The sequence below is a fragment of the Saccopteryx leptura genome, chromosome 1 (assembly GCF_036850995.1).
Source record: "Saccopteryx leptura isolate mSacLep1 chromosome 1, mSacLep1_pri_phased_curated, whole genome shotgun sequence".
NCBI classification, from domain to species: Eukaryota; Metazoa; Chordata; class Mammalia; order Chiroptera; family Emballonuridae; genus Saccopteryx; species Saccopteryx leptura.
This window is the reverse complement of record NC_089503.1, coordinates 12,541,599-12,569,588: the sequence shown is the minus strand read 5'-3', so window position 1 is coordinate 12,569,588 and position 27,990 is coordinate 12,541,599. Positions and strand designations below refer to the sequence as shown.

Here is a 27,990-nt window from a genome sequence, read left to right as displayed (position 1 = left end):
CGGGAGACTGAGACAGCCTTTAATCAGGAAGCCCCGGGTGAGGACAGCCACGCTGGTGACACCACCCCAGTGGGGTCCCGGACCAGCGTGACCCTCCTCCGTCAGTGGGAGGAGCGCGCGGCCCAGCCTTCCTCAGAAGACCAGAGGCCACGCTGCCCCTGGTGGAGGCACTTGCTGATTCTCACAGCACACCCTACATGCTTCTCGGGAACAAGGCAACGTCAGCCCCCAGGGTCTTCCGTCGGGGCAGAAGCCTTGCAGAGCGGACCGCGTTAGCCCCAAGTGTCCCTGCATACTTTCAGGGCCACCGGCAGCTTCTTCTGTCCGGCATCTCCTGGGTGTGGCCCTGGGATGGAGGCCGCCTTACTTGGTGGTCTCCTCTTCGCTTGAGGTCCCCGTGGCAGGCTGCTGGGGGCCAGGGCTGGAGGAAGCCACAAGGGCGACAGAGAGTCTGGAGGTGGTGGGAGAGAGTCTGCGAGGCCCGAGGAGGGTCACAGGGGTCTCTGAGGGGCTAGTGTCTGTCGTGGGAAGGGCTGTAGCGGCCATCGGGACTGTGACAGGCAGAGAAGGCCGCCGAGATGCCGTGTGGGCCCCGGAGGCTGAGGACGAAGGCTCTGGAGTAACAAGAGGTGGCCCAGGAGCCCCGGGAGGGGCTGGAGGTAGAGTGGCGGCTCCTGGAGGGACGGAAGATCCCGGCGAGGGCCCCGCAGAGGGTGTGGGCGAGGACCAGGCTCTCGACGGACTCCTGGGTGTCAGCTGCAGGTCAGACACGTTCGTTCTGAAAAGGAGCTGAAGGAAACGGAGCGCAGGCCTCTGAGGCGAGGCTGCCGGGGGCCCAGGGCAGGAGCCGCAGCTGACGGGCTCCTCAGTGTCCCCACGGGGGCTCCGAGGCACGCTGCTGGACTCCACGTCTCCGGGAAGGGCGAGTCCCCGCCTGTCCTCCGGGGAATCTAAAGAGAGGTGGGGGAGAGAAGGGAAGGGCACAGTGGTTCTCCCGACAGCTGAGGCAGCTCTGGGACGAGCTGCACTGGGGACAGACGCCCAAGCTCTGTCCTCTGAGGGTCCTCGCACCCTGGTGAGGATTAGCCGGCACCTGTCTCCAGGGAGACGAGGCCCAAAAAGAACTTGAATGGAGGGAGGCAGTTCCCCAAAGTGGCTCAGCCAGGCACTGGCTCTGTGATGTGGTGTGAGGCACAGACCTCCCCTGGGCCCCTGTGTCCCCATCTGTAAGATGGGACGTCTCGGCCTGAGCCCAAATGGAAACTACGGACATGGTGACAACCTGATATCAGTGTAGGGCCACCGATGGGGACAAACGTTCCATGTGCTGCGGGGTGTCGACAGTGCGGAGGCAGTGCGTGTGGAGGCGGAGGGTAGGTGGGGGGTCCCTGCACCTTCCACTCAGTTTGGCTGTGAACCGAAAATGCTCTAAAAAAATGAAGTCTATTGTCAAGTTGGGTTTTCTTATTCATCTCAGCCTGGAGCCCAGAATATCATGAGAGGTGGGGGGCAGGGGGTGGGAGTTGTGGGGGAGGGGGGTAAAGGAAGGAAGAGGCAGGCATAGAGAACATGGAGAGTGAAGAAGCAAATGAAGAGTGTTGGAGCCTGACCAGCGGTGGCACCGTGGATAGAGCGTCAGCCTGGAACGCAGAGGACCCCGGTTCAAGACCCTGAGGCTGCCAGCTTGAGTGTGGGGACGCTGTCTTGAGCATGGGGTCACAGAAATGACCTCATGGTCACTGGTTTAAGCCCAAGGTCACTGGCTTGAGCAAGGGGTCACTGGCTTGGCTGGAGCTCCCTGGTCAGGGCACGTATGAGAAGCAATCAATGAACAACTAAAGTGCCACAACTACAAATTGATGCTTCTCATCTCTCTCCCTGCCTGTCTGTCCCTGTCTATCTCTCGCTAAAAAAAAAGAGAGACAGAAAGTGTTGGAGAAAGGCATGATCATGGAGGAGACAGAGACTGTCAAACACATTTAAAAACCCTCAAAGGACAGACAGTCCCACAACTCTGCAAATACACCCAAACCCAGCAAACGACACACCTGGGTGGTGCGATCCCTATGGCATGTGAATTAGACCTTGAGACAGCTACTAGCTTTTTGGTTTTTTGTTTTGTTTTGGTTATCAAAAAAAAAAAACAAAAAACAATTCATAATATATCTCAACGAAAAGAAGTTTATCCTTAAAAGAAGTTCTCGTTAGCAAGCATCCCATGTGAGTGACACGGAGCCAGCGTGCTACAGGACAGGAGCCGGCCCTGTGCCTCACTCCTTGGGGCCGCATCGTCCCCATCTGGCAGCAGGAGCGCAGAGCGGGAAAGAATGGGGGTCAAGGGACCAGAGAGACCTGGCCTCGAGTCCAACACCAGCAACGAGAGCGCAGCTTAGAAACAGGTCCTTAGCTTCTCTGAGCCTCTATTTCCCCATCTGCAAAATGAAGATGACCATAAAGCAGCCGTTCCTGAACACGCACGCCGGGAGCACTGCAACGAGATAACACAGGTACAATGTTCCGTCCCCTGCCCAGCGCCTTGGCTCCTGATGAGCCTCCAGACGGCAGGGGGAAGAATACCCATCAGCCTGCAGAGGACCTGGTGGTGGTGGTCAAGCTGATGAAGAATCTAGAAAGCTCTCAAGGTCATGGCTCTATGGGCTCAGGATGTCGGCAGCCCCCAGTCCTGGCAGCAACCTCTCATCCACGGACCCGAAAGCTGCCCTAAATACAGGACATCCTCTTCAACAGCCCATATTTTATACACAAGATCCAGGCCACAAGTCAGTGGGAAAATTCAAGGTCTTCCTGAAAGTTTAAAAAAAAAACGCAAAAGAGCTACATTTAAGGTACTTTATGGACATGGAAAAATTAATTGGGAAAATTAAATTCCATACATACAGGATAGAGTTGGTAGGCATCTGGGGAACATCACCAAAAGTCTCCTCTTTCTCCAGGACCCCATCCGGAACGTGCTGCCAGTTACCAAACCATTCTGACTCCCTAGGGCCCTAGGGCTCCACCCGTTAACCACATGGCCGAATGCAACTCACAGAATCTGAAAAAACGCGCCGAGCCTGACCGGAGGTGGCGCAGTGGATAAGAGCATCAGCCTGCAAGGCTGAGGGTGCTGGTTCGAAACCCCGGGCTTGCCGGGTCAAGGCTCATACGACAAACAAGCAATAACAACTACAGAGAAGCATCTCTGAGTTGATATTTCTTGCACCCCGCCTCTGTAAAAATCAATAAATAAAATCTTTAAAAATAAATAAATAGGCCCTGGCCGGTTGGCTCAGTGGTAGAGCGTTGGCCTGGCATGCGGGGGACCCGGGTTCGATTCCCGGCCAGGGCACATAGGAGAAGCGCCCATTTGCTTCTCCACCCCCCCCCCTCCTTCCTCTCTCTCTCTTCCCCTCCCGCAGCCGAGGCTCCATTGGAGCAAAGATGGCCCGGGCGCTGGGGATGGCTCCTTGGCCGCTGCCCCAGGTGCTAGAGTGGCTCTGGTCGCAGCAGAGCGACACCCCGGAGGGGCAGAGCATCGCCCCCTGGTGGGCAGAGCGTCGCCCCTGGTGGGTGTGCCGGGTGGATCCCGGTCGGGCGCATGCGGGAGTCTGTCTGACTGTCTCTCCCCATTTCCAGCTTCAGAAAAATAAATAAATAAATAAATAAATAAATAAATAAATAAAAATAATAATGAAAAAGAGTCTGACTGAAGAGCTTTCACCCTAGGTCCACTATGGGTAGAATAAAAAAAAGAGAGAAAGAAACCAGCTAGCTAAATTCCAACCAAAAAGGCAGGAAGTAAGCAAACAAGAATAATCAAGAGCTTTTTAAATGACCAGCTACGGGCCACGTCATCTGTGCCCTGTTTACACCTCTGCAAAGTGGTCCACGCGGGCGGACATGGACGACCGGGTAAGACAGGCAGATGAGGGTGATTTTCAGGAGTCAAGACAGCGAAGGAACTAAAATCATTGACTAAGCTCAACTCCTGGCTCTACTGCCAACCAGCAACGTGACCTTGAACATGTCACTTTAATTCTCCGTGCCTCAGTTTGCCCACCCGGAAAACGGGGATGCTACCGGTACACCCGTCTCCAAGAGCTGCTGAGAAAAGAGAAGGAAGCCAGATGCTCCCTGACACATAATGAGGGCTCACTACGTACTGCTCACAGAAATGAGGGGATATTTTATCGCTTCATAGTCATTTTGAAATATCCCCTCATTTCTGTGAGCAGTACGTATGTATATATTAGCCATTACTCTTCGGCAAAGTTGACTTGAGTTCCTAAATTCTAATCTTTCAAGGGAAGAAAGCAGAGGAAGAGATTAAGGAAGGAGGTATTGGAGAGGAAAAAGGCACAGTAAACAAACGGAAGAAGAGCGAAATGGAAGAAGACGGTGGAGAGACGCCAGACCCCGGAGGCCTGCTTACCTGGGCAGGAGGCGCAGCAGTCCCCAGGGGCCACAGCGCGGTCTGAGCAGGCCGGCGGGCAGGCCACCTTCTCACAGCTCACCTCTCCCAACTGGGGAAGAAGAACACACGTAAGGACGCCCAGAGCAGCGCCCCCAAAGGCCTCTTGCACCAGCTGTGGGAGAGGGGTGCCGTGCCCGGCGCTCACCTGGACAACAGGTGAGGCCAAACACAACGGGGTGGCCTTAAGAAAACCGTAAAGAGGGAAGATCTGGTCACACCCGGGGTGTTCCGGCAGGTAATAAAGTTACAGTGAGGGAGATGGCCTTACAGTGTTTAGGGACGCCAAGTTCCGCGAAGGAACAAAATGCAAGAAGCAGCCCCTGGCTGGGCAGCTCCCAGCTCCCATGCCCAGCTCACCTGGCACGTGCACTGGGTACAGGGCTCCTCGTCCAAGGTGAACACCTGGCCGTTGACCACCTTCCTCCCCTCGTAGTTGCAGTCTGTAGGGGCAGAGGAGACAGGGGCCTGTGAGAGCCAAGGTTCGCCCGAAAGCCTCAGATGTGGGGCGGCTGGTCCCACTCACCTCGGCACACTGGACAGCACTCCCCATCAGGGTGGAAGGGGTAGGTGCAGGTGATGGGGCAGTCCACGGGCGAGCAGGCCACTGAGCCCAGCTGCAGGACACAGAAAACACACAAAGCCCTTCACTCTGGAGGGCTGATGGGACACTCAGGAAAAACAGGTCACACAGCCACTGAGTGTCCATCAGAACCACCAAGGTCAGGGGACAGGTCCATGGTGAGGGCAGGGGAGGGGGGTCATTCACTAGGTCAGAGTCTGTTCTGTCCTCCTGCTAGAATTCAAGCCACACAAGGCCAAGGACCTGGCCTTGTCCATGGAGCTCATCTGTCAACAGGGACCTGTTGAACAAATTCATGAACTGCCCAAGAAAAGTGAGCACCAAAACCCTGGGAGAAAGAAGGACCCAGAAGCCAAAGCGTCCCGAAGCACACGGCTGTGACGGAACAAGGGCACTCGGAGGCCAGAAGTCTTCACCCACAACTCTTCTCTTCCTGCCGACCCTGCCCCTGTCCACACTGCGTCTGCCCCCACCACAACGCAGCTCCATCCGGGTTGCACGTTTTCAGCCCGACAAATGATCAGGGTTTTTTTCCCCCATTTTCCAAACACTGATACTACATACTATCAAACGTGCTTTTTCAGACTGAGAGGCCGTGTGGTTTGTGGTAAAAGCGGGTTCCTGGCACTTCAATTCATTCACCCGCTGTGGGATCTTGAGCAAATGACTCTGTCTCTTGGTGCCTCGGTTTTCCCGCAGAGCCAATGGAGACCACGGTGGGGCCGACCTAGGGCCCTCGCGAGGACTGAGTTCACGCACGTCAGGGCGGAGAGCAGGGCTGGCACACGCCGAGGACCCGAGACTGTGCGTAGGGATCATGGGCTGGAGGCCCTCGCGGGAACCCTCAGAGAGAAGCCCTGTCACATGGTAAGGACCAGCCCCCAGACCCTCCCTGGTCGCCAGAAGCAGAGGGCTTCATCAGGGCAGGCTGGAGAAGTTCCCTGACCCTGGGTAACGATTCACAGTGGGCAGGGCTGGAGGGAGCTGACTGTCACCAGGACCCAGAAGTGACCTTTCTCTTGGAGGTCTCTGGACTTTGCCTCCAGGACTCAGGAGCTGGTGGCAGGCCCTGGGGAGTTTCCGCAGACCGGGGTCAGGTCTGGGTGGCCGTACCAGGCAGATGCAGCTCAGACACGGGTCCAGCACGGACGGAAAGGTCTGGTTGTTGTGGAAGATTCTGCCTGTGTAGGTGCAGCCTGCGGGAGAGAGCACGCGGTGAGCTCCCGCGGTGGGGGGTGGAGGAGGGGGTGTGGGAGAGCGCGTGCGGTGAGCTCCCGCGGTGGGGGGTGGGGGAGGGGGTGGGGGAGAGCGCGCGGTGAGCTCCCGCGGTGGGGGGGGGGAGAGAGCGGGGGGGGGGGGGGGTGGGGGGGGAGGGGGGGGAGAGAGTGCGCGGTGAGCTCCCGCGGTGGGGGGCGGTGAGCTCCCGCGGTGGGGGGTGGGGGAGAGAGCGCGCGGTGAGCTCCCGCGGTGGGGGGGTGAGGGGTGGGGGAGAGAGTGCGCGGTGAGCTCCCGCGGTGGGGGGTGGGGGAGAGAGCGCGAGGTGAGCTCCCGCGGTGGGGGGTGGGGGGTTGGCTGGTGACCAGGCTTTTGCCAGGGTGAAGGTCCCAGGCTTATCTGGGTAGTGAAGGTCAGGCCACCTGACCTGCTGACCTGTGGTGGCACAGCAGGTAAAGCACCGACCTGGAATGCAGAGGTCACCGGCTCAAGGCCCCCAGTTGGCGCAAAGAACATGCGAGAAGCAACTACAAGTTTACAAGTTGATGCTTCCCCCCCACTCCACCACCCTTTTCTCTCTCCCTCTCACTCTAAAATAAATAAATAAAATCTTAAAAAAAAAAAAAAAAGGTCAGGCCAACTGCATCCTGGGGATCCTGAAGCAACTGCCCCAAGGGTTGGGAAGGGACAGGACATGAGTCCGAACTGGGGGCTGACTTTCGTGCTCGATTCAGCAGACAGGTCGCGTCCTCCACCGCCAGCCCCCAGGACGGAGCGTGTCCCTCTCCACCCCTCACCGGGTGGATCAGGACAGAGGCGCTAGGAGACACAACCTGGGTGCCTGGCATCTTCTTTGCTTGTCCCCGCTCAGCCAAGCTCCAAACCCCACCTTCTAGAACATTCCTCCATACCTCTCCCCCCTCTGCCTGATGATACCCCCAGAGGCCCAATGTCCATGCTGCCACCTTGATAATATTTATCGCACAGTCGTAAGTAAAAAGGCAGGTGATGAGATATAGCAGGAGGGTATTTTAAAGAAAACACACATATATAACAAATCTACTCTATGTTAGTGATATCTGTGTTACAGATATGGCAGCTAGAGACACAGATATAATCACAAAAAGAGACTAGGGGGAAAAAACTGTGGTATGAAAGTGATAACGGGCCGTTCTTTTTTTATTTTTGCTTTTTGTATGTTCTAAATGTTCTGCAATGAAATGTTATTTTGAACCAAGGGAAAAGGTAAAATTGCTATAAATAGGCATCCCTTTTATTTTCTCTCACTGCCCTCTCACAGTCGCACAGGTGTGATCCCTCTCCCTCTGCCGCCCCGCCGAGGCTGTAAGCGCCCTGCATCTCCCTATCTGCCTCCAGCGCCCAGGTGGGGCCACCGCGGGCAAGGTCTCTATGCCTCTGAGCCTCAGTTAGCTCATTTGTGAAACAGGGCTGCCCCACAGGGTGGCTGTGAGGACAACCCGGAGGAAATCTGTGGGGTGCTCCCCACTGGGGAGCCTGGCCCAGGCTGGGGAGCGTGACAGCGGGGAGGGGTGCCGTGCGGCGCCCTGCAGGGAATTACCTGCCGAACAGTCTGGGCAGCACTGTCCGGGGATCCGAATTGGGTGAGGGCAGGAGTCCACGCAGTCTGTCCTCCGGCAGCTCACGGAGCCGTCTGCCTGAAGGAAGGAGGGACTTCACCAAGACCCCACCTGCGACACCGGTCTCCACGCCCCACGCCCCACTCCCAGTCCCCCCCAAGGAGGACCGGCGACCGTGGAAAAGGCTGTGAGCCTTCTGAAGGCTCCCATATCCAAAGAGGGGAAGATCGGAGCTGGGACGGGGTCTCCTCCAGTCCTGTGCCTCTCCGGCAGCAGCCGAGGCTACAGTGACCCCCTCCAAACTCTGCTCCTGGCCTTCCCCTGGACAGCCGGTTCACCCCACAAAGATAGTAATAAAATCCTATTTCTACGTTCCACCTGCAATGTCTATTTTAGATGACAAGAGTGCCACAAGCTTTTTTTTTTTCATTTTCCCCTTAAGAATCCGAATGTGAACCTGTTGGGTTATTTTCTTATAACCCGAGTGCCCCAGACCAGCCACCAGAGAGAAAGACGGCAGCGGACGTACTTCCCTCCCAACTCCAATTCCCCTGAAACGCTGCCAGGTTTTTCTAAGGGTCTAAGGCTCTTGAACAAATGGTGCATCAAAGGGGTGTGAAGGCTGTGCCTCTCCCACGGCAGTGAAATGCCGATTCTCAGTCAGGAGGTCTGGGCATGTCCATCAGGTTCCGGGTGACGCCCACACCACCGCTGGTACAGGGACCTCATTTTGAGACAGAAAGCTTGAAGGGAGTCTAAACTCTCTTAAAGTAGAAAGGAAAGCCAACATGCACGTAAAACAATGAGCTCAAACAACTGTGTTTCTTGGGAGGTAGCTGCGTTCGCATTTACGCGAAAGCTTGAGCACCTTCTCCTTATCCGTTTCTGATGAGACGAGGTCACGTGATTCGTGTTAATGATGAAAACACTGCAATTTCACAGAAGAGGCCTGAACCACTGGCTGCCCCGGCTCCCTCGGTTGTCTGTGGCTGGAGGGGACCTGCTATTATTAGGGGTTTACCCTCCACGAGCACAGCATGTCACATACTGCACTCGAGGCAGACTGCGCGCTCTGCGCCCTGACCTCCATCGAGGACAGAATACACTGGGTCCCAACCCTTTTGTCAAAACGGAACTTGATGGCACGGAGCCGGTCGGAAGGCAGGCCTGAGATGACCCAGGTTCTGGAGGGGCACGGATGCCTGGGACCTGGGGACCCGCGTCAGGGTTGAGGGGTCTGCGGGGGGTGGGGCGGGGACACCCGGAAAGCAGCTGAAGGCGCGCAGGTTGTCATTCACCTGGCAGATGCATAACTCACAGGGATCACCAGGTGACCAGATCTGTCCAATCGGAAACTCAACCCCGTTGTCGTCGAGAGAGCAGCCTGGCCGGGGACAGTGAGGGAGAAAGGACACGTGGGCAGGAGCGCCAAGCAGGGTCCCGAGTGCCCGCCGGACCTGCAGCGCCACCCGGCAAGACAGACACCTCTACTCATGCATGCTGGGTAGACAGTCCCCCCAGAAGCTGCCCCAGCTGCCTGCCGGCTCCCTCATGTAGTGAGTTTGCCCTCCAAATGTGCACCTGGTATACACAGGCCGACTCACACATACGCTCCATACGCACCCATTAACATATGCATTCACAGAGAAACCACACACCAGCACGTACCGACACGCAGTGACCCAAACACGCACTCACCCGTGCAGATACCACTCACACACACAGACGTACAGACACACACAGACTCACACACTCAGACTCACTCGAACAGTCTCGGGGGTGCGCTCAGCCTCCCTCCGCCAGGGCCTGTGCTGGGTTGTGCCGGGTGCGGCCCTGGGATGCCGGGGTGCCAGCCCTCACCTGTCATGGGCGTGGGCTCCCGACAGGTGAAGCAACACTGTCCAGGGCCCAGCCACCACTCTTCGCGGGGGCAGTCCAGTTCTGGACATGGGGTGAAGGAACATTCCACTTCCCCATTCTGGAAGAAAGCCAAAAGGACATGAGCCAGTGAGGGCAGCTCCCCAGCCCTGGGCCATCAGAGGGTTCAAGAGCAGGTTGGCGGGCTGCCATCCCCCTTTGAAAAGTGACAAAGAAATCTCCAGGAAGCAAGAGGAAGGAAAGGCACGTCCTTCCCCGGGGGCCCGGGTAAGGCCGGCAAGTCCTGGGAAGGGGCCGCCGCTGGCTCCTGCCTGCCCTAGTGTGGCCACCAACCTCTCTTCCCTTCACTTCTGCAAAACAGCTTCTGTTCAGGCTACCGCTCTGGGCTCTCCCTCCGCGGCCAGGGGACTTTCTCACGCACCGATCTGATCACGTCACTCCACCACTTAAAACCTTCAGCAGTGCTGCCAAGTCCAAAGCCCTCAGCCGGCTGACAGAGCCTTTCACGACTGAGTCTGAGGCTGAGGCTGTCACCGCCACCCCCAGACACCGTCCCCTAAGTACTGCGCTTAGCCAACAGGGCTGTGTCTTCCAGGTGCCGGAGGTTGCTTCCCCACTGACTCCCTGGGGCACAAGCGAGTACACACAAGCTACTGCTGCCCCTCTGGCCTCTGGGCACAAGTGTGTCTGGGGTGCAATGCACGAGCCGGAGCTCCCCCGGGTGCCAGCCTAACCCCAATCTTCACTTGGCTCCCACCTCTGCCCCTCCTCTTCCCTCGCCCGTTTCTCCTCAGAGCACTCCCTCGGAAAATCACTTACCCAAGAGTCCCGCCCCAGCCCTGCTGCTCGGAACCCAACCCAACGCGGTCCCTGCCTGCAGCCTCATGGCTAGCCTGGCTCATCTGCCCTGCACTCTGTGCCCAGCCAGAACGGCCGCACACCGTGCTCGCTCTCTCTCTCTCTCTCTCTCTCTCTCCCTCTCTCCCCCTCTCGCGTCCTGCCCGTTCCCAGGCACACATGCCTCAGCTCCTCGCCTGATGAGTGCGAGCCAGCCCTGAGGTGCTGCCTTCTCACCCCGCCCTCCCAGGAGGCTTCCCGTCTGGCAGGGAGCTCTGGTCACCTGTCCGCAGCCCACCTAGACTGCGGGGCCCCTGGCGAAGGGAACTTGACCTATCCTGTGCTGTGCTGTGTCCCCAGCACTCAGTATCACGCCGAGCACATGGTAGGTGCTCAAACAGCATCACTGAACAGCGAACTTCAAGGAGCCTGTGGGAGGGCCTTGGTGAGCACAGGTCCCTGAGTCCCTTCGCTGCCTCAGTCTCCCTTTGGCTGCACGGCAGCTCCTCTTCTGGCCTCGGCATCCTGGTTAAGTGCTGTGCCCGTGCCCTCCCTGTCACCCACCAATTCAGCCCCCTACCTGGCAGACACAGGTGGTACACTCGTCACCACCCCCGCTGAACACAGCCCCGTCTGCGTACCACCGGCCGTGGAAATAGCACCGCACTGCGGAGAGGAAAGGGAGAGCAGCTCAGGGGGGGGCGGAGCAGCTGAAGAGAAAGGGGAAGAAATGGGAGGGGGCCCGGGGAAGCTCACACACTCCACAGCACAGCCCCTGCCCCAGCCCCCCACTCAAGCCCCTCCAAGCCCCGACAAAAAAATATGCTATAACTTAAAAACCGACAGAGAGTGCATCCTGTGTAAAATAGGTACTTAACAAAAGGGAAGCCCAGAATAACTCAAGAGGAAGAGGAAAGGAGAGACGGAAAAAAAGCCTGCCACAGACAGACACCTAAGACGGCTCCGGGCACCGTGCCGTCCAGGGAGGCCGGGAGGACGCAGTGAGGGACTCAGCCGAAGGTCCCCACAGGTGGAAACAGCCTCAAATCCCGCTCAGGCCCAGGTGCTAGTAAGACGGCCCTGGGTTCAAATCCCACCTATACAACCCACTAGGGCAGTGGTCGGCAAACCGCGGCTCGCGAGCCACATGCGGCTCTTTGGCCCCTTGAGTGCGGCTCTTTGGCCAGCTTAGGAGTACCCTAATTAAGTTAATAACAATGTACCTACCTATATAGTTTAAGTGTAGGAAATTTGGCTCTCAAAAGAAATTTCAATCGTTGTACTGTTGATATTTGGCTCTGTTGACTAATGAGTTTGCCGACCACTGCACTAGGGAATGACTCTGGGCATGACACAAGTTTGCTGAGCCTCAGTTTTCTCATCTGTTCAATGGGGTTGATAATAGTTCCTACCTCTTAGGGACTGTATCACCTATTCAAAAAAAATTTGTTAATGAAAAATAACACTTAAAAGTTAAGAAAGAAATCTTTTAAAAGGATGCCAACTATGAAATCAGTAGACTTGAGTTCAAGTTCTACTCCTATACTAACTGGTGTGTCTTTGAGCAGTGACTTGACTTCCCTGAGCTTCAGTTTCCTTATCTATAAAATGGGGCTATGAATAGTACTCCCTCAGAACAGTGCCACACAGATTCAGTGAGATCAAGACCTGGCATGCACCCACTCAGCAACGGCATGGAGCAGGCACAGAACATTAGTGATGGCAATGAGGTCATCCCAGGAAAGAGAACCAAATTTTTAACAAAGGACCAACTCATTAGTGGGGAAGACGAGGTCCCCTCTGCATCTCGGGGCAAAGGGGGCAGGCCAGACTGTGAGCCCAGTCTAGTATTCAAAGCACTGAGCACATAGTAGGTGCTCAATTAAAATGGGCACTTTGAAATGATTCCCTTGATCTGAGTGTTTAAGGCAGAAATCACTCTCCTTTCTCTCTTCTCCACTCATCTTGCCCCCCAAATATATACTCAAAAGACACCCACTCCCCAGAACACAGAAAAAAGCAAAACTCCCATGCCCTACCTACCCTCCACCCAAAAAGTCACTTACCTGGAACACAAGTACAGCAGTCTGACTTCGGGGAGGTCTGACAAGGACCCGGAGGACACTCGGGGGAGATGCAGGACACGTTTCCAGCCTGAAGAGGGGAGAGAGGGCATGGGTGGGGGGAGGGGAGGGGAGAAGACGGCTGCGGTGCCCTCCTGGCCCATCTAGAACCAGCTCATTCCCCACCCATTTCACGCCACACCTCAGGTTTCCTGTCCAACATCAAAGCCTCCTAAAGAAAGCCTTCCCAGCCTGACCTGTGGTGGCGCAGTGCTTAAACGTCGGCCTGGAACGCTGAGGTCACCGGTTCAAAACCCCGGGCTTGCCTGGTCAAGGCACATATGGGAGTTGATGTTTCCTGCTCCTCCCCCCCCCTTATCTCTCTCTCTTTCTGTGTGTCTCTTTCTCCTCACTAAAATAAATAAATACGTAAACAAACAAACAAGTAAATAAATGGAAATTTTACAAAAAAAGAAAAATAGAAAGTCTTCCCAGACCCTTTAAATACCACTGTGGTCACAACAAGGACAGTCTGCAAGGACCCAGAGCCTGGTGTTCATTATGGGGTGGTCAGAAAGGGGGGCTGGGCTGGAGAGCAGAGCAGGCCGCCCTCCTTGTGGAGACGATGTGCCTAGCCGCCCACGGCACTCCCTCCGCGGCGCACGGGAACCCTGGCAGAACGCCGGGAGGCGGAGGACAGGGGCTGCGCCCCCGGGACACCTTCCCCGACATCCCGGTTTTGAACTGAGTGATCACATGAGCTCTTCAAACAATCAAATTTGAAATTACATTTTAAAATCTTAAGAACTTAAGACCAAGAAGCCCCTGGCTTTGGAGTCAGCCAGCCTTGAGTTCCTGTTCTCAAGGACAGGAACAGGGTCTGTTCCTCCACTAATAAGCCATGTGACTTTGGGCAAAGTATGTCACCTCTCTGAGCCTCAGTCTCCCCATCCATCAGGGATACTGAGGATTTTGTGAAATGAAATCAAACACAGAAGAGCTTGGCCCCGCCTGTGTGTGGCACCCAGGAAGAGTTCGACAATGGGTATAGTAGCTGTCCACGTGCTGGCCCCTCACCTCACAGTGCAGCTTCGGTCATCTCTGCCAGACCAGGGGCTGCCCTTAAAGATGGTCAGAGGCCTGACCTGTGGCGGTGGGGTGCATACAGCACCAATCCGGAACGCTGAGGCTGAAGGTTCAAAACCCTGGCCTTGCCCGGTCAAGGCACAATATGAGAAGCAACTGCTTCCTGCTCCTCCCTCTGCCTTTCTCTCTTCCTATCCTCTCTCTAAAGTCAATAAATAAAATCTTTGGCAATGTAAATAATAATAATAATGCCTGACCAGGCGGTGGCGCAGTGGATAGAGCGTCGGACTGGGATGCAGAGGACCCAGGTTCGAGACCCTGAGCTCGCCAGCTTGAGTGTGGGCTCATCTGGTTTGAGCAAGAGCCCACCAGCTTGAACCCAAGGTCACTGGCTCTAGCAAGGGGTTACTCAGTCTGCTGAAGGCCCACGGTCAAGGCACATGTGAGAGAGCAATCAATGAACAACTAAGGTGTTGCAAGGCGCAATGAAAGACTGATGATTGATGCTTCTCATCTCTCTCCGTTCCTGTCTGTCTGTCCCTGTCTATCCCTCTCTGACTCATTCTGTCTCTGTAAAAAAAAAAAATAATAAATAATTTAAAAAAAATAATAATAATAATAAAGATGGTTAGTGAATGGCAGTGCAGGCCAGCGGACTGAGCAGACAGCAAATCCCAGCCCGGCTCCGTCCCAGGCCCAGTCTCCTCATCTGAGACAAGGCACAGTGACGCTGACCCTGCAGAGCTGCCAGGAGGCTCTGGGGAGGAAACAGGCTGCAAAGCACCAAGGCCCGTGTCCGGTACCCACTGATGCTCATAATCAAATCCGTATAACCACATCTGGCAGTGTCTGGCACACAGTAGGTGCTTCATAACTATGCTTGAAGGAGTGAATTTGCCAAAAGCAAACTACGCATCACAAGCTGAGTCTAGTAATGAGCCTTCTCTGTCCCAAATGTGGACACCTTTATGGTGCTGGCAAATATTTTGCCTGGAGGAAGAAACAGCCTCCCCGGTGCGAAGTTTCCAAGGGACATCCATTCCCCTCCCCCTGCCCAGACAGATGGACCCTGTTCGCCTGTTGGCTCTCTCCTGCTCAGCAGAAGCCTCCCCGACTCCACAGACCTACAGCTTTCACATTTTCCCCAAGCTTTTAAATTCAACAGGTTCCAACCAAAATCCGCAACCTGAGAACTCTCCCTCCATTCAACGAGCTCACCTTGAACATCCAGTCTTTCCCCTTTCCTCTAAACTACTCAAAGGTTAAGAAAACACCCACAGGGTTTCGAGGCTTGGGGGACCTTGTGATGCTCACCAGGCAGACACAGACGGTGCAGTTCTCCGTGGGAGGTGAAAACACGGCCCCTTCGGCTCTGATGACGCCACTATGAAAACAACCTTTGAAAGACAAACAGGAGCGGAGGAGGCATCAGACCTCTTCAAAGCAGATTTGTGGTCCCATTACTTTTTCAGGCATAATGTACTCAGAACCTTCTCTTAGTGGCCAGGATGCCCCAGGAGTGGTAGTTCCAGGTACCCAGAACTGTGTGGTCCTATGACCTCTGCAGAAGTACCAGGAGACACCCACACAGGATACCCCAGGGGGCTTCCCTGCATGTCTGATAAAACCGAAACTGTGTTGCAAGCATGGCCTTTTATTCTCATAAGGTAAGAAAGGCAGTCAAATAATCCTGGTTCAACACCTGGCCTGACCATTCAGATACCTGAGTGGCCTTGGACATGTCACTCAAACTCTCTGGGACTCAGTTGTCTTTACTATAAAATGGAAATGCCACCGTGTGCCCTACAGGGGACTTGAAGGATCCACAACCTCAGATGTACAAGTACCCAGCACTTTACATTTAGGGCACAGTACAAAAGTAGGGGCAAGTAGAAGGTCACGATTATCATTCAGAAAATCAACGGGTGCCTTTTTATTCCAACCCAATAGGAAGACTTTTCCGTTGCTGCACAAAGTGCACCAACCACGGCGATCATCTTATCACCACGGGTTGGCAGACGCTCAGGCCCCTCCCCGAACCCACCAAATGAGAATCCGCTTTCTAACACGAACCCCAGCAGTGCGTGTGCACAGCGAGTTCTGAGGGGCTCTGCTGAAGGACTAGTTAAGCTTCGAGGGCTTTATCCTAACAGCAATGGGAAGCAAATGAAAACCTGTACGCAGATTGTGGGAGAAAATCGGAAAGGGGGCAGAAGTTACAAATGATCACTCCTCCAACAACAGGAATGGGGAAGGGAAGGAGGACACCTAGTATGGAGAAGCCCAGTGACAAGCTCTGAGGGGATCCCCAGAGATGAAAAGGTCCCCACCTGTACACGACGGACAGCACCCCCCATCTCCAGAGGGAATTGGGTGGGAACAAACAGCTTCACACGTCACTTTTTCACAGGTCACCTCCCCATCCTGGAAGCAGGAGTTCCAATCACCACAAGAGCCCAGCGCCAGACCAGGGCAGCCCCAGGAACCCCTCTCACCTACCTGGCACCAGCACTGGGAACAACCAGGCTCTGTCCAGTGGCTCCCTGACTCATACATGGTTCCCAGGTGCCAACAGACAGAGGGCCCTGCTGCCGACTGTGGGGCTGTGGGACCCCTGGGCAAGGAAGGGGTCACCACCGCCTTCTCCTGAAGTTGTGAGGGAGGCCTGAGGGTCCCCAATGAGGGGACACTAGGTACTGGGGTGGCCACCGGTGCGGACAGCAGCCTCATCGGGGCAGAAGGGGAAGCTGCTGGTAGTGCAGGGGCGGGAGATGGCAGGCAGGTGGTCCTGACTCCGGCTGGGGCCCCCGGGGCCCCAGAAGGAGGGCTGTGTCCCGGGGAAAGGGCAGGCAGGCCGGCCTCGGGAAGCAGCAGTAGCATCTTGGGCGGGTGCTGCAGGGGCTGCAGGATGGCGGATGGGGCCAGCGCGGTTTTCGGGAGAGCTGCAAAGGAAGCACAGGGGTGTCCTGAGGGAGTTGAGACTGGGGGGCCTGAACTAGCTCCACCTCCACGGTCACTGAACGTCTCTGGGCCAGTTTCTCCATCAACATAAGAGGTCTAATACCGCCAGTTTGACTCTCAAGGACTGGGGCTGCGGACACAATCACCCAGGGAGACTGACAGGAAAGCACCAAAAACACAGGCCAGCATCACACGTGGGACTGTGTCCCTGCCCCCGACCCACCTGTGGCTTCCCGGGCTGGGAGGCTGAGGCCCGGGAGAGCTCCTTCTGGGCTAGAAAGAGCGCCTTCAGCTTTCACATAACATTATACACATATTTACAGGCATGCTGGGAAAGTAGGGCGAGTGATCTGACACGAGTGTCCAGAGGGTCTGCCCCTGGGAGCCCAGGTTCCTGGGGCTCCTATGCCACATGCTCCTTACTTTGTTTCTTTTACCATTTGGAAGAAAACAGAAGGGCTAGGGAAACAACGGTGTAAAAAAGGGAGAGAGAACGGATAAAGGGAAGGAGGAAAAGAGAAAGAGAAGTGTAGGAAATAGGATGAATCAAAAACAAAAGTCAGGCTCTTGGAGGGCGGGGCCTGGTGTGAGGGGCGGGACCTGGTGTGAGGAGGGCAGGGCCTGGCATGAGGGGCGGGGCCTGGTGTGAGGGGCGGGACCTGGTGTGAGGAGGGCGGGGCCTGGTGTGAGGAGGGCGGGGCCTGGTGTGAGGAGGGCGGGGCTTGCCCTGGTGAGAGGGGACCCGGCGTGGGGGCGGGGCGGGAACTGGGCGACTGGGCTGGACGCTCACCTTCACAGGACACCCGGTCAGCTCGCAGCCTGAAGCCAGGTCGGCAAGTGCACAGGAAGCTGCCTACAGTGTTGTGGCAGGAATGGTGACAGACTCGCCTCTCCAGCGGCCTCCGACATTCGTTTACATCTGCAGGAGAGCCTCGCTGCCGACAGCTGCCTTGTTGGGGTTCCAAGCCTTTCTTCCATCATCCCTTAGACCAAAAGGCTGGGGGAGTCTCCTTGCCCCAAGAGGTGGGATGTGACTCAGATGTCTGGCAGTGGGGCTGATGTATGCTAGTCCAGTGGTCCCCAACCTTTTTTGGGCCACGGACCGGTTTAATGTCAGAAAATATTTTCACCGACTGGCCTTTAGGGTGGGACGGATAAATGTATCACGTGACCGAGACAAGCATCAAGAGTGAGTCTTAGACGGATGTAACAGAGGGAATCTGGTCATTTTTAAAAAATAAAATATCGTTCAGACTTAAATATAAATAAAGCGGAAATAATGTAAGTTATTTATTCTTTCTCTGTAGACCGGTACCAAATGGCCCACGGACCGGTACTGGTCCGCGGCCCAGGGGTTATGCTAGTCCCCTTGGAAGGTTCATACATCTAGCAGGTGTTTAACGGACGCACCAGAGACTCCCTACCCCCCAGCGCTATGTAGCAATATGCTGGCTAGAGGGGTTGAGCCTGCTGGGAACCTCATCTCCACACCTTCCACCAACCCACCTGTCACGTGTCAACGTTCTAAAAAAAGACCCTCAAAGGTCACTGTAATGCTCAAGGTAGGCTTCAGGGCAAATACTGAGCTCCACTAATCTTTTTCCAAGACCATGGGACCCTCACCTTCAACCCATGAGCCAAGCTCAAGCCAAACATGCCAGTCCCTTTCTGGAAATTTCTGCTAATGGGCTGAGAAAACAGGGCTCTCCTTCTAAACCAGAGGAACTAAGACATAATGCGCTTTATTTACCAAGGGGAGCAAAGGCAGCCAAATAAATGGGTGAGCAGAGAGGAATCCTTGGGGTGTATCTGGGAGGAGGGGTAGAAGAAGAACATAACAGGATGAAAGGGGCACGTGGCCAGGAAAAGTCCAAGACAGGGTCTTCCAGGAGGAGCCACGGCAACCCCAGCCACAAGCGGGCTCCGAGCAAAGGCTCCAGCGCTTAGAGGCTGCAGAGGACCCGGAGGAACAGGCTGTGGACCCTTCCCTGTCCCTGGGTTTGCCCCGTCCATCTTCCCGATTGCCAGCCGAAGTGTGAAGACAGCAGGGTCTTCCCGACCTTACCTACACAAGAGTGCCGGTTGCCGTGGAGCTGGAAGCCTGTTCTACAGGAACACCTGTAGCTGCCCACGCTGTTTTTACATCTCTGTTGACAGGGGGTCCCGAGGCATTCGTCAGTGTCTGGAAGGGAATGGACAAGGCTGGAGTTCTTTTCCCCCACGGGGTTTTGGAAAATATGTGGTCCTCTCCTATCTCTCATCACCATCCGCCAAGCGCACGGCGCTCTCGGGGCCTCCCCGTTGCCCGCGTGCCCTCGTGTGCTCGGACTGCCTTTCCTTCTTGTCTGTCTAGAAAACTACTCACACCTCAAAACTCAGCTTCCATAGCATCTCCTCTGCCAGCTGGTATTTGGAATGGTAAGAAACTGGAAATGATCTGCATGTTCATCAGTAAGAGCAGTTAGTGAACTACGGGAGGTTTGCACGCCAGAGCACCAGGCAGCAATGAAAGGAACGACGCAGGTCTGTTGACCCTGATGCGGAAAGATCTTCAAGACAGATTGCTGACAGGGGCAAAGCAGGTTAGAGGAATGACTGGGTTCAAATTCCAGCTCTAACATGGTCTTGGGCATGTAATTTAATATCTTTAGGCCTCAGTGTTCCTCTCAGGAGAATGGAAATCAACAGTAGCAACTTCATAGGATAATTTTGGGAATGAAATGAGAAAGTGCATCTATAGTGCTCAGCATAGTACCCAGACACAATAGTTCAGGACTGTGAGCTGCTCATCTCTTATTATTGTCTCTATGTGTGTAAGTGTGTGTAAGTGTGTGTGTGTGTATGTACATGTGCTGGGGAGAGGCAAGCTGGGCACTCGGCTGATTAATAACCAGGTGTTATGGATGAACTGTGTCCCCCAAATTCATATGCTGAGCCAGAGCCTCCAATGTAGTGGTGTTAGGAGATGGGCTTTTGAGAGGTAACTGGGTTTCGATGAGGTAACTGGAGGATGAGGCCCTCATAGTGGGATCAGTGCCCTTGTAAGAAGAGACACCAGAGAGCTTGCTCACTCTCTCTGCCAGGAAGAGGGCTCTCACCAGGGACTGAATGGACCGTCACCTTGATCTTGGACTATCGGCCTCCAGATGCTGAGGATAAATTTCTGCTGTTTAAGCTGTCCAGTCTGCAGTATTTTGTGACAGCAGCCTGAGCTAAGACACCAGGGTTCTTTTCTAGGGAAAGCCGAGTACTGGAATGGAAGAGAGGGCGTGGAGCTAGGGACTTTTAACTCTTTTTACAACTGATGAAAATTTCAAACACACAGAATAAAATACTTCAGTATCAAAGGGAACCTTTGTCTTAGCTGCTTTAAGAGTGTTTCCTTACCTAACTTCTATAAACAAAAGTCATCTTAAAACAATGAGCAATTATTTTAAAAGATGCCTCTTATCCCGCTCACTTAGGAGGAGAGATTCCTTCCCCTTCGTGGGTCCCCACAGCACCTGTCCCTCATCCCAACCTGTTGTTTTATTTCCCACCAGACTGGTGCAGCTACAGGGCAGGATGCGTTCTTACTGGTCCTGTGTCCCCAGAGTGTGGCCCAATCGGGCCTGCAGGGCCACACGGTCAGCATCGAAGCCCAGCAGTGGCAGTGGCAGCGTCATCGTCACCCCTCCCTGAGCCACTCACCTTGGCAGCTGTGGCGGTCGGCAGACAGCTGCATGCCCGGCCCACACTCGCACACAAACCCGCCTTCTGTGTTCACGCAGTGGCCCTCACAAGAGGAGCTTAAACATTCATCAATGTCTGGGAAGAGAGAAAACACCTTGCACAGCCTGCTGGGAACATGGTTGGGGTGCAGGGAAGAAATACCCCTCGTGGACCCTGCGCCCACACTGTGGGCCCTCAGTAGGGCGGAACCCCCACCTCCACCCCACCACGGGAAGAAAGACCAGGCACCAGGAAAGCCATCAGACTCTAAAGGAAACCCCAAGAAAGAAGAGGCCAAGGGGGCAGACCAGATGACCGAGAGGATGGCTGAGACAGAACCACTTCCCGCCCACAGGACACCCCCAGCAGGGCAGAGGCAATGGGCAGGAAGGCTCAGTAAATCCCCTCAAATGTTTACTGAGCACCATCTGTGTGTAGCTGGCCTGGAGGGGAGGCGTTGAGGACGCGAATGTGACTAAGACACGGTGCTGACTCCCGGATGGTTCCAGTCTGATAAGGTAGGAGCCACGACACACACCCATGAGAGCCCACACGCGGCCGGGTGATATGTGCCCAGCAAGGGACGCCTGGCCACAGTAGGAGGGTACTTGAGGAGAGGCGGGCTCAGAGGACCAGGAGGCTTCAGGAGGAAGGGCCATCACGTGCAGAGAGCCTGAGGAAGTCCCAGGCAGCACAGGGAGGACCCAGGCCCAGCCTGGCTGAAGCCTGGGCTCCTGCTGGGGCAGAGGCGGGCATGGCTGAAGAACTGGGTTCAGGCTCAGCAGGGGAGCACCAAGCAATCTGCAAAGCTTCTGCCAGGACGGGGTGACTGGATACAAGAATCCCGCTGGGAGCTTCAGGCCTGAAGGGGGAGGGGGCTGGGAGACAGGCCTCCCCACCCCGGCTTCCTGGCATCCCCACCTCATCCAAGAACCATGGCGGCTCTGGAGGACCAGCCCCGCCCACTCTGGTCTGCACCGGAGTCTCCCAACTGCTCTCCCCTGGACACCTCTATTCTCCTCCCTCTGGGCCCCACTCTGGTCTGCACGTGTGTCTCCCAACTGCTCTCCCCTGGACACCTCCATTCTCCTCCCTCTGGGCCCCACTCTGGTCTGCACCTGAGTCTCCCAACTGCTCTCCCCTGGACACCTCCATTCTCCTCCCTCTGGGCCCCACTCTGGTCTGCATGTGAGTCTCCCAACTGCTCTCCCCTGGACACCTCTATTCTCCTCCCTCTGGGCCCCACTCTGGTCTGCACGTGTGTCTCCCAACTGCTCTCCCCTGGACACCTCCATTCTCCTCCCTCTGGGCCCCACTCTGGTCTGCACCGGAGTCTCCCAACTGCTCTCCCCTGGACACCTCCATTCTCCTCCCTCTGGGCCCCACTCTGGTCTGCATCTGAGTCTCCCAACTGCTCTCCCCTGGACACCTCCATTCTCCTCCCTCTGGGCCCCACTCTGGTCTGCATGTGAGTCTCCCAACTGCTCTCCCCTGGACACCTCCTTTCTCCTCCCTCTGGGCCCCACTCTGGTCTGCATCGGAGTCTCCCAACTGCTCTCCCCTGGACACCTCCATTCTCCTCCCTCTGGGCCCCACTCTGGTCTGCACCTGAGTCTCCCAACTGCTCTCCCCTGGACACCTCCATTCTCCTCCCTCTGGGTCCCACTCTGGTCTGCATGTGAGTCTCCCAACTGCTCTCCCCTGGACACCTCCATTCTCCTCCCTCTGGGCCCCACTCTGGTCTGCACCTGAGTCTCCCAACTGCTCTCCCCTGGACACCTCCATTCTCCTCCCTCTGGGCCCCACTCTGGTCTGCATCTGAGTCCCAACTGCTCTCCACTGGACACCTCCATTCTCCTCCCTCTGGGCCCCACTCTGGTCTGCATCTGAGTCTCCCAACTGCTCTCCCCTGGACACCTCCATTCTCCTCCCTCTGGGCCCCACTCTGGTCTGCACGTGTGTCTCCCAACTGCTCTCCACTGGACACCTCCATTCTCCTCCCTCTGGGCCCCACTCTGGTCTGCACGTGTGTCTCCCAACTGCTCTCCACTGGACACCTCCATTCTCCTCCCTCTGGGCCCCACTCTGGTCTGCACGTGTGTCTCCCAACTGCTCTCCACTGGACACCTCCTTTCTCCTCCCTCTGGGCCCCACTCTGGTCTGCATGTGAGTCTCCCAACTGCTCTCCCCTGGACACCTCCATTCTCCTCCCTCTGGGCCCTTCAGGATCATGCCCACCCCTTCTAAGAAGCCCGCTCTGACTGACCCCTTCCCGCAGGGGTCCCTCGTGGCTGTGGACAGTACACCCCAGCCCTGCACTGCTCTGACATCATCATCTGGCTTCTCCCTGGTTCGGTTTGCCTCTGCAACAAGAAGTGTTTGCGGAAAGTACTCCCAGGAAAGATATTCAGGGGAAAAGAAATGATTTCAACCCTCCTGAGAGGGATGGTGCGAGGAGCCTGAGAAGCAAAACTCTTCTGTAAGACACTCCAACCCAACAGATGTTCTGAGAATAGTCAGAGATGCCGACAGGAAGCCCTTTCCTGCAGCTTTATTTATAGTGGTGAGACATCGCCGACAAGCTAACTGAGGGCCAACAGAGAACTGGGCACTTGAATACAACAGCCACATATGCAGCTGTTAAAAATGTTGTAAGGACTATTTCGGGCTACCAATATGAAGTTTAGTGAGAAAAATAATGAACAAAAACTATAGATAAAGGTGATCCCAATTTTACCGAACACACAAATATGCATCCTTAACACACACGCGCGCACAGGTACACACTTACAAACACACATGCACCCAAAGGAAACGGGCAGGAAAAATAACAAAGATATTTATGTAACAAATATCTCTGGCTAGGGACTTCCAGAACTCATCGTGGGTTTTTCACCTTTCTACCTATCCTTTACGTTCCAAATGTTCCAAAATGAGTTATCTTTGACTTTTTTATTTTCAGGGAAGAGACATGATTTTTCCAAAGAAGCTTTCACCTCTCTGGAAAGATTGATATGCAAGAAACTGGTCACCATGGCTGTCTCTGAGGAAGGTAACAGACTTTGCCAGCGGGAAGTTTTCAAAATCACAATCAAGTAATACTCTTACAAAATAAGTGTTGAGGTTTGCTTCCTGCATCTCTGAAACGTCACTTTTCCTGTGGGAGCCTCCTGTGGTCAACTCACCTCCAGTCCCATCTTGCACCCCCCTCCCCCAGCTCAGTTCCTGGCCCACAAGAGTTCTTCTGTAAGTATGTGTGAAACAGAAAGGACAGATTCCTTTGTTTGGTACGCCTCCCTGCCCACTCTCAAACTTCAGAGCTCATCTGGCTCTGCTCTGCTACAGGTCTCTCTGGGGACCAGCCTGGTAGGGAAGGGAGGGGACTGAATTCCTGCCCACCCCTCCCCCGCTGCTCCCAGGCCTCTCACCAGAACATCTGATGCCAACAGCAGTCTCTGTCATTGAGAAGCCCACAGGGCATACTCGGGCCACCTCCTGACAGCCGCCATGGTTACAGGTAAGGTCACAGCCGTATTCCCCACAGGGTCCGTGGGCTTCTGAAACAGGTACCGCACACGTGAGCAGGCGCCATGCTGCGCTTCCGGCCACCCCCACCCTACCAGGGCTCCTCCTGAATTCTGTGGGGAAGATGCCTTCGGAAGCAAACAGGTCTGAGTTTAAATCCAACTCTGTTACTTACTAGCCAGGTCACCCTGAGTGAGCCACTAACTTCTGTGCCTCAGTATTCTCATCTATAAAATGGGAACGAGAATGCCTGCCTAATAGGGTTGTTAGAAGATAATATGGTAGGACTCAAGTACCCAGTGTCTGGCACAGAATTGCAGTGTTAACCCAGTTCTTTCCATGAGCCACTGCCCGCCCCCAGTTACCTGGGCAGGTGGCCCCTTGCTCTCCGTCCTGGCAGGAGCAGACGTTGGGAGCGATGCAGATGCCGTTCCCGCAGCCAAAGGAGCAGAGGGCTGAGAGGAGAAACACCAGTGAGGGAGTGGAGGGCTGGGCCCCCAATCTGCCCATCGGGCCAGCCCGGGAACGAGCACCCTGCTCGGGAGGATGTTCGGGCTCAGGGTCAGGAACTTACGGAGAGTGCAGTGTCCACTGCCCATGGAGGGCACCCAGCCAGGGCAGCAGCCACTCCCGAACCCTGAGAGGCAGACGTGGGGACCTAGCCGGCGTCTGTAAGAGAGGAGAGAACACTTTTTATGTTCTGATGAGACTACAGAGGAGTGAAGCCTCCCAAGCCAGTCAGTAAGTCAGTCAACAAACAGTTCTCGAGACCCTCAGGAGAGGCAATGGGAAGTTTCCAGAGAAAAATGCCCCTGAGAACTTGTCCTGGAGGCAGGAGAAATACAAAGATACCAGTATCCTACAGATACCTGTCACATGAACACAAAGCAAAGAGTGGCCAGGAGAGAGGAGCCTCAGAGCTGAGAAGGAAGAACTGCAATGGATGAAGAGCCCCAGGGATGGCTACCTCAGGGCCTTTGCACCTGTAGTTCCCTCTCTCAAGAAGGTTCTTCCTTGGATACTCACCTGGATTATTCCCTCCGTTTCCTCAGGTCTCTCTGCTCATGTCACCTTCTCAGAGAGAACCATCTTGTCCACCCTCACCTTGCTTTATTCTTCTTCATAAAACTCACTCCCTGGGCCTGACCAGGTGGTGGCGCAGTGGATAGAGCATTGGACTGGGATGCAGAGGATCCAGGTTCGAGAATCCGAGGTCGCCAGATTGAGCACAGGCTCATCTGGTTTGAGCAAAAAGCCCACCAGCTTGAACCCAAGGTCGCTGGCTCCAGCAAGGGGTTACTCGGTCTGCTGAAGGCCCGTGGTCAAAGCACATATGAGAAAGCAATCAATGAACAACTAAGGTGTTGCAATGCACAATGAAAAACTAATGATTGATACTTCTCATCTCTCTTCGTTCCTGTCTGTCTGTCCCTGTCTATCCCTCTCTCTCTCTGGAAAAAAAAAAAACAAACCTCACTCACTCCCTGGGACATTGCATTACTTATTCATTTGTTGATTTGTTCATTGTCCGTCTCCCCTACCATTCCCTGAGGACAAGGGCTTCAGCTTTTTGTTCACCTCCACACCAAGAACAGTGCCTAGCACACAGTAGGTGTTCAATAAATGGCTGTTGAGGGCAAGGTTAAGAAGGGAAGCCAGCAGAAAAAAAAGGGGGGGAGACAGCCCCAGAGGGGCTGGACAGATGTCAATCCCCAGGCGACACCTCTAGGGTAGGGGTGGGATGCCAGCAAGCTGCTCAAGGGCGTGCAGGGGGCCCAGTGTGCCCAACGCTGGCTGAGGCACAGCAGCACAGCCACAAACAAGCTGCCCCCCCCCCCCACCTTCAGGGACACTGGGCAGACAAGGAACCAGGTGATAACACCGTACTGTGACAAGTGCCACAGCGGGACTGGCTATGGAGCCCCGAGTAGTGAGGAGAGGTTCTCGGGAAGGTGGAGGTGGGGAAGGGGTGCAGGGCGGCCAGGGAAGGAGTAGCAGAGCGAGTAGGCGGGGCTCCAGGGGGACCGGGCAGGAGCACAGGTCTGGAGGGTGAAGCCGCACAACAGAAGAGGGCCAAGAAACCCCTCCCGCCTGGGCGCTGTCCTTTGGAGGCTGATGGGAACAGTCTGCTGACCAGGCACAGGGCTGAGGACATGGACGGACACGCCAGCCCCACCCGCTCTTGGGGGAGAATAATGTGACAAGTAGTCCGTGCCAAATGTGACAAGTGGTCTGAAAGGGAAGCTCGGGGCACCAGGCTGTACAGAAACGTCTGCAGAAAACGGTCTCTGGAGCCCCAAAGAGCCTGTGTGCTTCCTGAAGTCTTCACAGAAAAAGAGGGCCCTGAGGTGTGCGGGGAATGACAGTGACGTCTCATCCACTGCCCTGGCTGGAGTGATTATGTCAGCAGCCTAGGAAGGAGGAGCCAGCAGCTCCTGCTCCTCAGACCCGGCTCTGAAAGGGACAAGGGTGTCAGCAAGGTAGCAGATCTTAGATTGCCCAGGAGCCTCCTAGGGCGGGCCGTGGCGGGGAGACAGGTGGCAGGAATACTCTGAGACGCGCAGAGCCTGCCGGATCTGAGCAAGAACTGGCGGTGGTGTCGGAACGTACGTGCGAGCTGCAAGTTCGGTGGGGCTGTCCCCTACGCGCCACCTCCCCCCCCCACACACACACACACACTCACACCGAGGCAGTGGCCGAGGGCCAGGCCACCCGCTGACACCGTGTTCCCTCGCTCAGAGCATCACGCACACACCCTCTCTGCCCGCGGCAATCCGGTTTCCGCCAGGAGACGCGAAGGGTTAGGCGGCATCCGTGGGTAAAAAGCCAAGGGACAAACACCCCACCCCCGCCCGCGCACACACACAGGCGGAAACCGAAACATAACCCGGAGAGACCCTGCCGGTTCCAAGGTCCACGGCGTGCGCAGAGCCTGCACACTGGGAAAGCCCCCTCCCCGGGGCGGCCGGTGCCGCAGGGAACCAGGCCCTGCCAAGGCAGAGGCACGATCTCAAGTGAAGCCAGCCAATGTGGGGACCAGGTGGCACATGCCAGGCTCCCCTCGCCCCAGATCCGCGCTGCCAGGCAGACTCAGATGGGCTCATCTAGCGCCCAGATCTCCACTCCCCCGTCCACGTTCCAGCCAGGACAGCCCCAAACAGGGGCACAGGAGATGCACCCGCCCCGAGGCACAAGCTGCAGTCTCTTTGTCCAGCTCCCCTGGGCTGCGCCCGCGCGCAGACAGAACCCCAGTGGGGAGCCCCTATTCGCGGCTGCCGGCGGCTCTGGCTCTGGGTGCCCCTCCGCGCCTCCCCTCTCCACACTGAGGGCGCCTCCGCGGCCGGGCAGGGGAAGGGCGCGGGGCACTTACCTCTCGGGCGCGAAGTGCCCAGCCGGCTTTCTCCCGGTGTAGCCGCGGGCTGGGGCCCCCCGCAGCAGAAGGGAGACGCAGGCGGCCCGGAGAAACAGTCCAGCCCACATGACCGGCGGCGGTGCGTCCCCCCCGGCTCAGCCGGGCTCAGGCACCGCGCGCGCGCGGGGGAGGGGGCTACCGGCCCTTGCCCCTCCTCCTGGCGCCGCGGGGAGCGAACCAGTGAGCCCCGAGCTGGCACGCGGAGCCGAGCAGGGGGGCTGGGGACGCCGAGAGGAGGGGCCGGGGGGCCGCGAGGGGACGCTGCGCACAGCTTGGGGGCGGGTGGTCTCTGGCACCTCAGAGCGTCACACACAAAAGGCAGCGCCTCCCACCGGACCGTGGCCACCTGGCGAGGTGCAGAGCCTCGGGCTGGGTCAAAGATCAGGGACCCCTGGGGGCGGGATTTAGCCCTTGGCCCACACCCCCTGCCCGGGTTTGGGAGTCGGCTTCCCGAGACCGGCTGTGGGCGTCAGACTGAGGCCCGGGGAGGGAGGACACTTCGGGAACAAGGCTGGCGCTGGAGGCTGCGAGTCCCAGGCATTGCTGGTCTTGGTGGAGCCCAAGATTTCTGTGTCGTCAGAAGGTGGGAAGCGTGAATCCCTGTGCCCAAAACTCTGGGTCCTTCCACTGCTGCGCAGTCCTAAACCGGC

The 27,990-nt window shown here is 56.1% G+C and overlaps 1 protein-coding gene and 1 long non-coding RNA gene across 4 annotated transcripts; one reads left to right on the top strand and one right to left on the bottom strand.

The window, feature by feature from the left end:
- Positions 1-8: 8 nt before the first annotated feature.
- VWCE (von Willebrand factor C and EGF domains) lies at positions 9-27,641 on the bottom strand. 2 transcript variants are annotated; one of them, XM_066361007.1, is made up of 20 exons: positions 27,299-27,641; positions 24,503-24,597; positions 24,294-24,383; positions 23,832-23,960; positions 20,383-20,499; positions 18,758-18,874; positions 17,483-17,611; positions 16,231-16,673; positions 16,062-16,155; positions 15,046-15,128; positions 12,649-12,736; positions 11,163-11,248; positions 9,728-9,845; positions 9,166-9,251; positions 7,849-7,945; positions 6,168-6,250; positions 4,998-5,088; positions 4,832-4,914; positions 4,433-4,523; positions 9-950 (listed from the first exon to the last, which is right to left on the bottom strand). In XM_066361007.1, the coding sequence occupies exons 1-20, from the start codon at positions 27,406-27,408 to the stop codon at positions 364-366; spliced, it is 2,817 nt and encodes a 938-aa protein (XP_066217104.1). In that variant the 5' UTR covers positions 27,409-27,641; the 3' UTR covers positions 9-363. The 2 variants fall into 2 exon arrangements, with proteins under 2 accessions (XP_066217104.1, XP_066217111.1); XM_066361014.1 differs by having other exon boundaries at positions 7,849-7,941; positions 9,186-9,251.
- Positions 5,667-6,876, top strand: LOC136389222 (uncharacterized). Of its 2 annotated transcripts, none has more exons than XR_010748285.1 (3): positions 5,667-5,921; positions 6,080-6,269; positions 6,722-6,876. It is a non-coding gene; the product is annotated as an uncharacterized lncRNA (long non-coding RNA). The 2 variants fall into 2 exon arrangements; XR_010748286.1 differs by having other exon boundaries at positions 5,669-5,921; positions 6,101-6,269.
- Positions 27,642-27,990: the final 349 nt, after the last annotated feature.